At 57.6% G+C, this 13,590-nt stretch overlaps 1 protein-coding gene across 1 annotated transcript in view; it reads left to right on the top strand.

Moving 5' to 3' along the window:
- Window positions 1–5,539: 5,539 nt before the first annotated feature.
- Window positions 5,540–13,590, top strand: part of LOC130323724 (epidermal growth factor receptor kinase substrate 8-like) — a gene marked incomplete at its 3' end in the record, with an annotated part of 26,742 nt that continues 18,691 nt past the window's right edge. The window contains exon 1 of the mRNA XM_056553181.1: window positions 5,540–5,609. Within this exon, the coding sequence (XP_056409156.1) occupies window positions 5,607–5,609 (3 nt within the window). The remainder of the gene's footprint in view (window positions 5,610–13,590) is intronic.

The following is a 13,590-nucleotide window of genomic DNA, read 5'->3' as shown; positions in this document are numbered from 1 at the left end:
ACCACTTCCTTTCCCATGATGCCCTCCTGTGCCCCCCTCCTAGACCACTGCCTTCCCATGATGCCCTCCTGTGCCCCTCTCCTAGACCACTGCCTTCCCATGATGCCCTCCTGTGCCCCCCTCCTAGACCACTGCCTTCCCATGATGCCCTCCTGTGCCCCCCTCCTAGACCACTGCCTTCCCATGATTGCCCTCCTGTGCCCCCCTCCTAGACCACTTGCCTTCCCATGATTCCCTCCTGTGCCCCCTCCTAGACCACTGCCTTCCCATGATGCCTCCCTGCCCTCCCCCCTCCTAGACCACTGCCTTCCCATGATGCCCTCCTGTCCCCCCCCCCTCCTAGACCACTGCCTTCCCATGATGCCCTCCTGTGCCCCCCCTAGACCACTGCCTTCCCATGATGCCCTCCTGTGCCCCCCTAGTTCACTGCCTTCCCCATGATGCCCTCTGTGCCCCCCCTAGACACTGCCTTCCCATGATGCCCTCCTGTCCCCCCCCCTCCTAGACCACTGCCTTCCCATGATGCCCTCCTGTGCCCCCCTCCTAGACCACTGCCTTCCCATGATGCCCTCCTGTGCCCCCTCCTAGACCACTGCCTTCCCATGATGCCCTCCTGTCCCCCCCCCTCCTAGACCACTGCCTTCCCATGATGCCCTCCTGTGCCCCCTTCCTAGACCACTGCCTTCCCATGATTCCCTCCTGTTCCCCCCCCCCCTCCTAGACCACTGCCTTCCCATGATGCCCTCCTGCCCCCCCCCCTCCTAGACCACCTGCCTTCCCATGATGCCCTCCTGTCCCCCCTCCTAGACCACTGCCTTCCCATGATGCCCTCCTGTCCCCCCCCCTCCTAGACCACTGCCTTCCCATGATGCCCTCCTGTCCCCCCCCCCTCCTAGACCACTGCCTTCCCATGATGCCCTCCTGTCCCCCCCCCCCTCCTAGACCACTTGCCTTCCCATGATGCCCTCCTGTGCCCCCCTCCTAGACCACTGCCTTCCCATGATGCCCCTCCTGTGCCCCCCCTCCTAGATCCACTGCCTTCCCATGATGCCCTCCTGTCCCCCCCCTCCTAGACCACTGCCTTCCCATGATGCCCTCCTGTGCCCCCCCTCCTAGACCACTGCCTTCCCATGATGCCCTCCTGTGCCCCCTCCCTAGACCACTGCCTTCCCATGATGCCCTCCTGTGCCCCCCTCCTAGACCACTGCCTTCCCATGATGCCCTCCTGTGCCCCCCTCCTAGACCACTGCCTTTCCCATGATGCCCTCCTGTCCCCCCCCTCCTAGACCACTGCCTTCCCATGATGCCCTCCTGTGCCCCCCCTCCTAGACCACTGCCTTCCCATGATGCCCTCCTGTGCCCCCTCCTAGACCACTGCCTTCCCATGATGCCCTCCTGTGCCCCCCTCCTAGACCACTGCCTTCCCATGATGCCCTCCTGTGCCCCCCCTCCTAGACCACTGCCTTCCCATGATGCCCTCCTGTCCCCCCCCTCCTAGACCACTGCCTTCCCATGATGCCCTCCTGTGCCCCCTCCTAGACCACTGCCTTCCCATGATGCCCTCCTGTGCCCCCCTCCAAGACCACTGCCTTCCCATGATGTCCCTCCTGTGCCCCCTCCTAGACCACTGCCTTCCATGATGCCCTCCTGTCCCCCCTCCTAGACCACTGCCTTCCCATGATGCCCTCCTGTGCCCCCTCCTAGACCACTGCCTTTCCCATGATGCCCTCCTGTGCCCCCTCCTAGACCACTGCCTTCCCATGATGCCCTCCTGCCCCCCCCCTCCTAGACCACTGCCTTCCCATGATGCCCTCCTGCCCCCCCCCTCCTAGACCACTGCCTTCCCATGATGCCCTCCTGTCCCCCCCCCTCCTAGACCACTGCCTTCCCATGATGCCCTCCTGTGCCCCCCTCCTAGACCACTGCCTTCCAAGATGCCTTCCTGTCCCCCCCCCCTAGACCACTGCCTTCCCATGATGCCCTCCTGTGCCCCCTCCTAGACCACTGCTTTCCCATGATGCCCTCCTGTGCCCCCCTCCTAGACCACTGCCTTCCCATGATGCCCTCCTGTGCCCCCCCTCCTAGACTCACTGCCTTCCCATGATGCCCTCCTGTCCCCCCCCCCCTCCTAGACCACTGCCTTCCCATGATGCCCTCCTGTCCCCCCCCCTCCTAGACCACTGCCTTCCCATGATGCCCTCCTGTCCCCCCCCCCTCCTAGACCACTGCCTTCCCATGATGCCCTCCTGTGCCCCCCCCCTAGACCACTGCCTTTCCATGATGCCTCCTGTGCCCCCCTCCTAGACCACTGCCTTCCCATGATGCCCTCCTGTGCCCCCTCCTAGACCACTGCCTTCCCATGATGCCCCTCCTGTCCCCCCCTCCTAGACCACTGCCTTCCCATGATGCCCTCCTGTCGCCCCCCTCCTAGACCACTGCCTTCCCATGATGCCCTCCTGTGCCCCCCCTCCTAGACCACTGCCTTCCCATGATGCCCCTCCTGTGCCCCCCCTCCTAGACCACTAGCCTTTCCATGATTGCCCTCCTGTCCCCCCCCTCCTAGACCACTGCCTTCCATGATGCCCTCCTGTGCCCCCTCCTAGACCACTGCCTTCCCATGATGCCCTCCTGTCCCCCCCCTCCTAGACCACTGCCTTTCCCATGATGCCCTACTGTCCCCCCCTCCTAGACCACTGCCTTCCCATGATGCCCTCCTGTGCCCCCTCCTAGACCACTGCCTTCCCATGATGCCCTCCTGCCCCCCCCCTCCTAGACCACTGCCTTCCCATTATGCCCTCCTGTCCCCCCCTCCTAGACCACTGCCTTCCCATGATGCCCTCCTGTCGCCCCCCCTCCTAGACCACTGCCTTCCCATGATGCCCTCTCTTGTCCCCCCCCCTCCTAGACCACTGCCTTCCCATGATGCCCTCCTGTCCCCCCCCCCTCCTAGACCACTGCCTTCCCATGATGCCCTCCTGTCCCCCCCCCTCCTAGACCACTGCCTTCCCATGATGCCCTCCTGTCCCCCCCCCCTCCTAGACCACTTGCCTTCCCATGATGCCCTCCTGTGCCCCCCTCCTAGACCACTGCCTTCCCATGACGCCCTCCTGTGCCCCCTCCTAGACCACTGCCTTCCATGATGCCCTCCTGTGCCCCCTCTAGATCACTGCCTTCCATGATGCCCTCCTGTCCCCCCCTCCTAGACCACTGCCTTCCCATGATGCCCTCCTGTGCCCCCCTCCTAGACCACTGCCTTTCCCATGATGCCCTCCTGTGCCCCCCTTCCTAGACCACTGCCTTTCCATGATGCCCTCCTGTCCCCCACCCCCTCCTAGGACCACTGCCTTCCCATGATGCCCTCCTGTGCCCCCCTCCTAGACCACTGCCTTCCATGATGCCCTCCTGTGCCCCCTCCTAGACCACTGCCTTCCCATGATGCCCTCCTGTGCCCCCCCCCTAGACCCACTGCCTTCCATGATGCCCCTCCTGTCCCCCCCCCTCCTAGACCACTGCCTTCCCATGATGCCCTCTCTGTCCCCCCCCCTCCTAGACCACTGCCTTCCCATGATGCCCTCCTGCCCCCCCCCTCCTAGACCACTGCCTTCCATGATGCCCTCCTGTGCCCCCTCCTAGACCACTGCCTTCCCATGATGCCCTCCTGTGCCCCTCCTAGACCACTGCTTTCCCATGATGCCCTTCCTGTGCCCCCTCCTAGACCACTGCCTTCCCATGATGCCCTCCTGTGCCCCCCTCCTAGACCACTGCCTTTCCATGATGCCCTCCTGTCCCCCCCCTCCTAGACCACTGCCTTCCCATGATGCCCTCCGGTGCCCCCCTCCTAGACCACTGCCTTTCCCATGATGCCCCTCCTGTCCCCCCCCCCTCCTAGACCACTGCCTTTCCATGATGCCCTCCTGTCCCCCCCCTCCTAGACCACTGCCTTTCCCATGATGCCCCTCCTGTCCCACCCCTCCTAGACCACTGCCTTCCCATGATGCCCTCCTGTGCCCCCCTCCTAGACCACTGCTTTCCCATGATGCCCTCCTGTGCCCCCTCCTAGACCACTGCCTTCCCATGATGCCCTCCTGCGCCCCCCCCCTAGACCACTGCCTTCCCATGATGCCCTCCTGTGCCCCCCTCCTAGACCACTGCCTTCCCATGATGCCCTCCCCCCCCCCTCCTAGACCACTGCCTTTCATGATGTTCCCTCCTGTGCCCCCCTCCTAGACCACTGCCTTCCCATGATGCCCTCCTGCCCCCCCCCCTCCTAGACCACTGCCTTCCCATGATGCCCTCCTGTCCCCCCCCCTCCTAGACCACTGCCTTCCATGATGCCCTCCTGTCCCCCCCCCCTCCTAGACCACTGCCTTCCATGATGCCCTCCTGTGCCCCCTCCTAGACCACTGCCTTCCCATGATGCCCTCCTGTGCCCCCCTCCTAGACCACTGCCTTTCCCATGATGCCCTCCTGTGGCCCCCCCTCCTAGACCACTGCCTTCCCATGATGCCCTCCTGTGCCCCCCTCCTAGACCACTGCCTTCCCATTGATGCCCTCCTGTGCCCCCCCCGTAGACCACTTGCCTTCCATGATGCCCTCCTGTCCCCCCCCCCTCCTAGACCACTGCCTCTCATGATGCCCTCCTGTGCCCCCCCTCCTAGACCACATGCCTTTCCATGATGCCTCCTGTCCCCCCCCCTCCTAGACCACTGCCTTCCCATGATGCCCTCCTGTGCCCCCCCTAGACCACTGCCTTCCCATGATGCCCTCCTGTCCCCCCCCCCCCCCTCCTAGACCACTGCCTTCCCATGATGCCCTCCTGGCCCCCCCCTCCTAGACACTGCCTTCCATGATGCCCTCCTCCCCCCCCTCCTCTAGACCACTGCCTTTCCATGATGCCCTCCTGCCCCCCCCCTCCTAGACCACTGCCTTCCATGATGCCCTCCTGCCCCCCCCTCCTAGACCACTGCCTTCCCATGATGCCCTCCTGTGCCCCCCCCCCCTCCTAGACCACTGCCTTCCCATGATGCCCTCCTGTCCCCCCCCCCCCTCCTAGACCACTGCCTTCCCAAGATGCCCTCCTGTGCCCCCTCCTAGACCACTGCCTTCCCATGATGCCCTCCTGTCCCCCCCCCCTCCTAGACCACTGCCTTCCCATGATGCCCTCCTGTCCCCCCCCCCCCTCCTAGACCACTTGCCTTCCCATGATGCCCTCCTGTGCCCCCCCCCTAGACCACTGCCTTCCCATGATGCCCTCCTGTCCCCCCCCCCCCCTCCTAGACCACTTGCCTTCCCATGATGCCCTCCCTGTCCCCCCCCCCTCCTAGACCACTGCCTTCCCATGATGCCCTCCTGTGCCCCCCCCCTAGACCACTGCCTTCCCATGATGCCCTCCTGTCCCCCCCCCCCCCTCCTAGACCACTGCCTTCCCATGATGCCCTCCTGTCCCCCCCCCCCCCCCCCTCCTAGACCACTGCCTTCCCATGATGCCTCCTGTTCTCTCTCTTTGGTGAAATCTTGTGCGGATTTTTTTTCAGGCCAAATTGAAATCTCACATCCAGAACCCGAGTGCAGCGGAGCTCGTACATTTCCTCTTCACCCCACTGAGCATGGTAAGGGGGGGCCTTCCGCATGTATGTGAGAGAGATGTATATACACATACAATATACATATAATACGTATACATACTAGAACAGCAGGAGGAGGATATACAGGAGGAGACGATAATGTGGAGGCCGCACTGCGGGAGGATATACAGGAGGAGACGATAATGTGGAGGCCCGCACTGCGGGAGGATATACAGGAGGAGAGGATAATGTGGAGGCCGCACTGCGGGAGGATATACAGGAGGAGACGATAATGTGGAGGCCGCACTGCGGGAGGATATACAGGAGGAGAGGATAATGTGGAGGCCGCACTGCGGGAGGATATACAGGAGGAGACGATAATGTGGAGGCCGCACTGCGGGAGGATATACGGGAGGAGACGATAATGTGGAGGCCGCACTGCGGGAGGATATACAGGAGGAGAGGATAATGTGGAGGCCGCACTGCGGGAGGATATACAGGAGGAGACGATAATGTGGAGGCCGCACTGCGGGAGGATATACGGGAGGAGACGATAATGTGGAGGCCGCACTGCGGGAGGATATACGGGAGGAGACGATAATGTGGAGGCCGCACTGCGGGAGGATATACGGAGGAGAGGATAATGTGGAGGCCGCACTGCGGGAGGATATACAGGAGGAGACGATAATGTGGAGGCCGCACTGCGGGAGGATATACAGGAGGAGAGGATAATGTGGAGGCCGCACTGCGGGAGGATATACAGGAGGAGACGATAATGTGGAGGCCGCACTGCGGGAGGATATACAGGAGGAGAGGATAATGTGGAGGCCGCACTGCGGGAGGATATACAGGAGGAGAGGATAATGTGGAGGCCGCACTGCGGGAGGATATACAGGAGGAGACGATAATGTGGAGGCCGCACTGCGGGAAGATATACAGGAGGAGACGATAATGTGGAGGCGGCACTGCGGGAGGATATACAGGAGGAGAGGATAATGTGGAGGCCGCACTGCGGGAGGATATACAGGAGGAGAGGATAATGTGGAGGCCGCACTGCGGGAGGATATACAGGAGGAGGCGATAATGTGGAGGCCGCACTGCGGGAGGATATACAGGAGGAGACGATAATGTGGAGGCCGCACTGCGGGAGGATATACAGGAGGAGACGATAATGTGGAGGCCGCACTGCGGGAGGATATACAGGAGGAGAGGATAATGTGGAGGCCGCACTGCGGGAGGATATACAGGAGGAGACGATAATGTGGAGGCCGCACTGCGGGAGGATATACAGGAGGAGACGATAATGTGGAGGCCGCACTGCGGGAGGATATACAGGAGGAGACGATAATGTGGAGGCCGCACTGCGGGAGGATATACGGGAGGAGACGATAATGTGGAGGCCGCACTGCGGGAGGATATACGGGAGGAGACGATAATGTGGAGGCCGCACTGCGGGAGGATATACAGGGAGGAGACGATAATGTGGAGGCCGCACTGCCGGAGGATATACAGGAGGAGACGATAATGTGGAGGCCGCACTGCGGGAGGATATACAGGAGGAGACGATAATGTGGAGGCCGCACTGCGGGAGGATATACAGGAGGAGACAATAATGTGGAGGCCGCACTGCGGGAGGATATACAGGAGGAGACGATAATGTGGAGGCCGCACTGCGGGAGGATATACAGGAGGAGAGGATAATGTGGAGGCCGCACTGCGGGAGGATATACAGGAGGAGAGGATAATGTGGAGGCCGCACTGCGGGAGGATATACGGGAGGAGACGATAATGTGGAGGCCGCACTGCGGGAGGATATACAGGAGGAGACAATAATGTGGAGGCCGCACTGCGGGAGGATATACAGGAGGAGAGGATAATGTGGAGGCCGCACTGCGGGAGGATATACAGGAGGAGACGATAATGTGGAGGCCGCACTGCGGGAGGATATACGGGAGGAGACGATAATGTGGAGGCCGCACTGCGGGAGGATATACAGGAGGAGAGGATAATGTGGAGGCCGCACTGCGGGAGGATATACAGGAGGAGACGATAATGTGGAGGCCGCACTGCGGGAGGATATACGGGAGGAGACGATAATGTGGAGGCCGCACTGCGGGAGGATATACGGGAGGAGACGATAATGTGGAGGCCGCACTGCGGGAGGATATACGGGAGGAGAGGATAATGTGGAGGCCGCACTGCGGGAGGATATACAGGAGGAGAGGATAATGTGGAGGCCGCACTGCGGGAGGATATACAGGAGGAGAGGATAATGTGGAGGCCGCACTGCGGGAGGATATACAGGAGGAGACGATAATGTGGAGGCCGCACTGCGGGAAGATATACAGGAGGAGACGATAATGTGGAGGCGGCACTGCGGGAGGATATACAGGAGGAGAGGATAATGTGGAGGCCGCACTGCGGGAGGATATACAGGAGGAGAGGATAATGTGGAGGCCGCACTGCGGGAGGATATACAGGAGGAGGCGATAATGTGGAGGCCGCACTGCGGGAGGATATACAGGAGGAGACGATAATGTGGAGGCCGCACTGCGGGAGGATATACAGGAGGAGACGATAATGTGGAGGCCGCACTGCGGGAGGATATACAGGAGGAGACGATAATGTGGAGGCCGCACTGCCGGAGGATATACAGGAGGAGACGATAATGTGGAGGCCGCACTGCGGGAGGATATACAGGAGGAGACGATAATGTGGAGGCCGCACTGCGGGAGGATATACAGGAGGAGACAATAATGTGGAGGCCGCACTGCGGGAGGATATACAGGAGGAGACGATAATGTGGAGGCCGCACTGCGGGAGGATATACAGGAGGAGAGGATAATGTGGAGGCCGCACTGCGGGAGGATATACAGGAGGAGAGGATAATGTGGAGGCCGCACTGCGGGAGGATATACGGGAGGAGACGATAATGTGGAGGCCGCACTGCGGGAGGATATACAGGAGGAGACAATAATGTGGAGGCCGCACTGCGGGAGGATATACAGGAGGAGACGATAATGTGGAGGCCGCACTGCGGGAGGATATACAGGAGGAGACAATAATGTGGAGGCCGCACTGCGGGAGGATATACAGGAGGAGAGGATAATGTGGAGGCCGCACTGCGGGAGGATATACAGGAGGAGACGATAATGTGGAGGCCGCACTGCGGGAGGATATACGGGAGGAGACGATAATGTGGAGGCCGCACTGCGGGAGGATATACAGGAGGAGACGATAATGTGGAGGCCGCACTGCGGGAAGATATACAGGAGGAGAGGATAATGTGGAGGCCGCACTGCGGGAGGATATACAGGAGGAGACGGTAATGTGGAGGCCGCACTGCGGGAGGATATACAGGAGGAGACGATAATGTGAAGGCCGCACTGCGGGAGGATATACAGGAGGAGAGGATAATGTGGAGGCCGCACTGCGGGAGGATATACAGGAGGAGAGGATAATGTGGAGGCCGCACTGCGGGAGGATATACAGGAGGAGAGGATAATGTGGAGGCCGCACTGCGGGAGGATATACGGGAGGAGACGATAATGTGGAGGTCGCACTGCGAGAGGATATACAGGAGGAGACAATAATGTGGAGTCATTATGGGGAGAAATATTTGGAGATAATAATGGGGACCAGAGGGGGCGCCCTACTAGACTTAATATTACCCAACAGACCTGACCAGAGGGGGCGCCCTACTAGACATATTAACAGACCTGACCAGAGGGGGCGCCCTACTAGACTTAATATTACCCAACAGACCTGACCAGAGGGGGCGCCCTACTAGACATAATATTAACAGACCTGACCAGAGGGGGCGCCCTACTAGACTTAATATTAACAGACCTGACCAGAGGGGGCGCCCCACTAGACTTAATATTACCCAACAGACCTGACCAGAGGGGGCGCCCTACTAGACATAATATTAACAGACCTGACCAGAGGGGGCGCCCTACTAGACTTAATATTATCAGACCTGACCAGAGGGGGCGCCCTACTAGACTTAATATTACCCAACAGACCTGACCAGAGGGGGCGCCCTACTAGACTTAATATTATCCAACAGACCTGACCAGAGGGGGCGCCCTACTAGACTTAATATTATCCAACAGACCTGACCAGAGGGGGCGCCCTACTAGACTTAATATTATCAGACCTGACCAGAGGGGGCGCCCTACTAGACTTAATATTATCAGACCTGACCAGAGGGGGCGCCCTACTAGACTTAATATCATCAGACCTGACCAGAGGGGGCGCCCTACTAGACTTAATATTAACAGATCTGACCAGAGGGGGCGCCCTACTAGACTTAATATTACCCAACAGACCTGACCAGAGGGGGCGTCCTACTAGACTTAATATTATCCAACAGATCTGACCAGAGGGGGCGCCCTACTAGACTTAATATTACCAGACCTGACCAGAGGGGGCGCCCTACTAGACTTAATATTAACAGACCTGACCAGAGGGGGCGCCCTACTAGACTTAATATTATCAGACCTGACCAGAGGGGGCGTCCTACTAGACTTAATATTACCAGACCTGACCAGAGGGGGCGCCCTACTAGACTTAATATTAACAGACCTGACCAGAGGGGGCGCCCTACTAGACTTAATATTAACAGACCTGACCAGAGGGGGCGCCCTACTAGACTTAATATTATCCAACAGATCTGACCAGAGGGGGCGCCCTACTAGACTTAATATTACCAGACCTGACCAGAGGGGGCGCCCTACTAGACTTAATATTAACAGACCTGACCAGAGGGGGCGCCCTACTAGACTTAATATTATCAGACCTGACCAGAGGGGGCGTCCTACTAGACTTAATATTAACAGACCTGACCATAGGGGGCGCCCTACTAGACTTAATATTATCAGACCTGACCAGAGGGGGCGCCCTACTAGACTTAATATTATCCAACAGATCTGACCAGAGGGGGCGCCCTACTAGACTTAATATTATCAGACCTGACCAGAGGGGGCGCCCTACTAGACTTAATATTATCCAACAGATCTGACCAGAGGGGGCGCCCTACTAGACTTAATATTACCAGACCTGATCAGAGGGGGCGCCCTACTAGACTTAATATTAACAGACCTGACCAGAGGGGGCGCCCTACTAGACTTAATATTATCCAACAGACCTGACCAGAGGGGGCGTCCTACTAGACTTAATATTATCCAACAGACCTGACCAGAGGGGGCGCCCTACTAGACTTAATATTATCAGACCTGACCAGAGGGGGCGCCCTACTAGACTTAATATTACCCAACAGATCTGACCAGAGGGGGTGCCCTACTAGACTTAATATTAACAGACCTGACCAGAGGGGGCGCCCTACTAGACATAATATTATCCAACAGACCTGACCAGAGGGGGCGCCCTACTAGACTTAATATTACCAGACCTGACCAGAGGGGGCGTCCTACTAGACTTAATATTATCCAACAGACCTGACCAGAGGGGGCGCCCTACTAGACTTAATATTATCAGACCTGACCAGAGGGGGCGCCCTACTAGACTTAATATTAACAGACCTGACCAGAGGGGGCGTCCTACTAGACTTAATATTATCCAACAGACCTGACCAGAGGGGGCGCCCTACTAGACTTAATATTATCAGACCTGACCAGAGGGGGCGCCCTACTAGACTTAATATTACCCAACAGACCTGACCAGAGGGGGCGCCCTACTAGACTTAATATTATCAGACCTTACCAGAGGGGGCGCCCCACTAGACTTAATATTATCAGACCTGACCAGAGGGGGCGCCCTGCTAGACTTAATATTACCCAACAGACCTGACCAGAGGGGGCGCCCTACTAGACTTAATATTATCAGACCTGACCAGAGGGGGCGTCCTACTAGACATAATATTACCCAACAGACCTGACCAGAGGGGGCGCCCTACTAGACTTAATATTATCAGACCTGACCAGAGGGGGCGTCCTACTAGACTTAATATTAACAGACCTGACCAGAGGGGGCGCCCTACTAGACTTAATATTACCAGACCTGACCAGAGGGGGCGCCCTACTAGACTTAATATTACCAGACCTGACCAGAGGGGGCGCCCTACTAGACTTAATATTAACCAACAGACCTGACCAGAGGGGGCGCCCTACTAGACTTAATATTACCAGACCTGACCAGAGGGGGCGCCCTACTAGACTTAATATTATCAGACCTGACCAGAGGGGGCGCCCTACTAGACTTAATATTATCAGACCTGACCAGAGGGGGCGCCCTACTAGACTTAATATTATCAGACCTGACCAGAGGGGGCGCCCTACTAGACTTAATATTATCAGACCTGACCAGAGGGGGCGCCCTACTAGACTTAATATTACCAGACCTGACCAGAGGGGGCGCCCTACTAGACTTAATATTACCCAACAGACCTGACCAGAGGGGGCGCCCTACTAGACTTAATATTAACAGACCTGACCAGAGGGGGCGCCCTACTAGACTTAATATTATCAGACCTGACCAGAGGGGGCGCCCTACTAGACTTAATATTACCCAACAGACCTGACCAGAGGGGGCGCCCTACTAGACTTAATATTATCAGACCTGACCAGAGGGGGCGCCCTACTAGACTTAATATTATCAGACCTGACCAGAGGGGGCGCCCTACTAGACTTAATATTATCAGACCTGACCAGAGGGGGCGCCCTACTAGACTTAATATTACCAGACCTGACCAGAGGGGGCGCCCTACTAGACTTAATATTATCAGACCTGACCAGAGGGGGCGCCCTACTAGACTTAATATTACCAGACCTGACCAGAGGGGGCGCCCTACTAGACTTAATATTACCCAACAGATCTGACCAGAGGAGGCGCCCTACTAGACTTAATATTATCAGACCTGACCAGAGGGGGCGCCCTACTAGACTTAATATTATCAGACCTGACCAGAGGGGGCGCCCTACTAGACTTAATATTACCCAACAGACCTGACCAGAGGGGGCGCCCTACTAGACTTAATATTACCCAACAGACCTGACCAGAGGGGGCGCCCTACTAGACTTAATATTACCCAACAGACCTGACCAGAGGGGGCGTCCTACTAGACATAATATTATCCAACAGACCTGACCAGAGGGGGCGTCCTACTAGACATAATATTATCCAACAGACCTGACCAGAGGGGGCGCCCTACTAGACTTAATATTATCAGACCTGACCAGAGGGGGCGCCCTACTAGACTTAATATTACCCAACAGACCTGACCAGAGGGGGCGCCCTACTAGACTTAATATTACCCAACAGACCTGACCAGAGGGGGCGCCCTACTAGACTTAATATTACCCAACAGACCTGACCAGAGGGGGCGTCCTACTAGACATAATATTATCCAACAGACCTGACCAGAGGGGGCGCCCTACTAGACTTAATATTATCAGACCTGACCAGAGGGGGCGTCCTACTAGACTTAATATTAACAGACCTGACCAGAGGGGGCGCCCTACTAGACTTAATATTATCAGACCTGACCAGAGGGGGCGCCCTACTAGACTTAATATTATCAGACCTGACCAGAGGGGGCGTCCTACTAGACTTAATATTAACAGACCTGACCAGAGGGGGCGCCCTACTAGACTTAATATTATCAGACCTGACCAGAGGGGGCGCCCTACTAGACTTAATATTATCAGACCTGACCAGAGGGGGCGCCCTACTAGACTTAATATTATCAGACCTGACCAGAGGGGGCGCCCTACTAGACTTAATATTACCCAACAGACCTGACCAGAGGGGGCGCCCTACTAGACTTAATATTATCCAACAGACCTGACCAGAGGAGGCGCCCTACTAGACTTAATATTATCAGACCTGACCAGAGGGGGCGCCCTACTAGACTTAATATTATCAGACCTGACCAGAGGGGGCGCCCTACTAGACTTAATATTATCAGACCTGACCAGAGGGGGCGCCCTACTAGACTTAATATTATCAGACCTGACCAGAGGGGGCGCCCTACTAGACTTAATATTAACAGACCTGACCAGAGGGG

The sequence above is a fragment of the Hyla sarda genome, unplaced genomic scaffold (assembly GCF_029499605.1).
Source record: "Hyla sarda isolate aHylSar1 unplaced genomic scaffold, aHylSar1.hap1 scaffold_2530, whole genome shotgun sequence".
Classification (NCBI taxonomy): domain Eukaryota; kingdom Metazoa; phylum Chordata; class Amphibia; order Anura; family Hylidae; genus Hyla; species Hyla sarda.
This window is presented reverse-complemented; position numbering and strand designations above follow the sequence as displayed.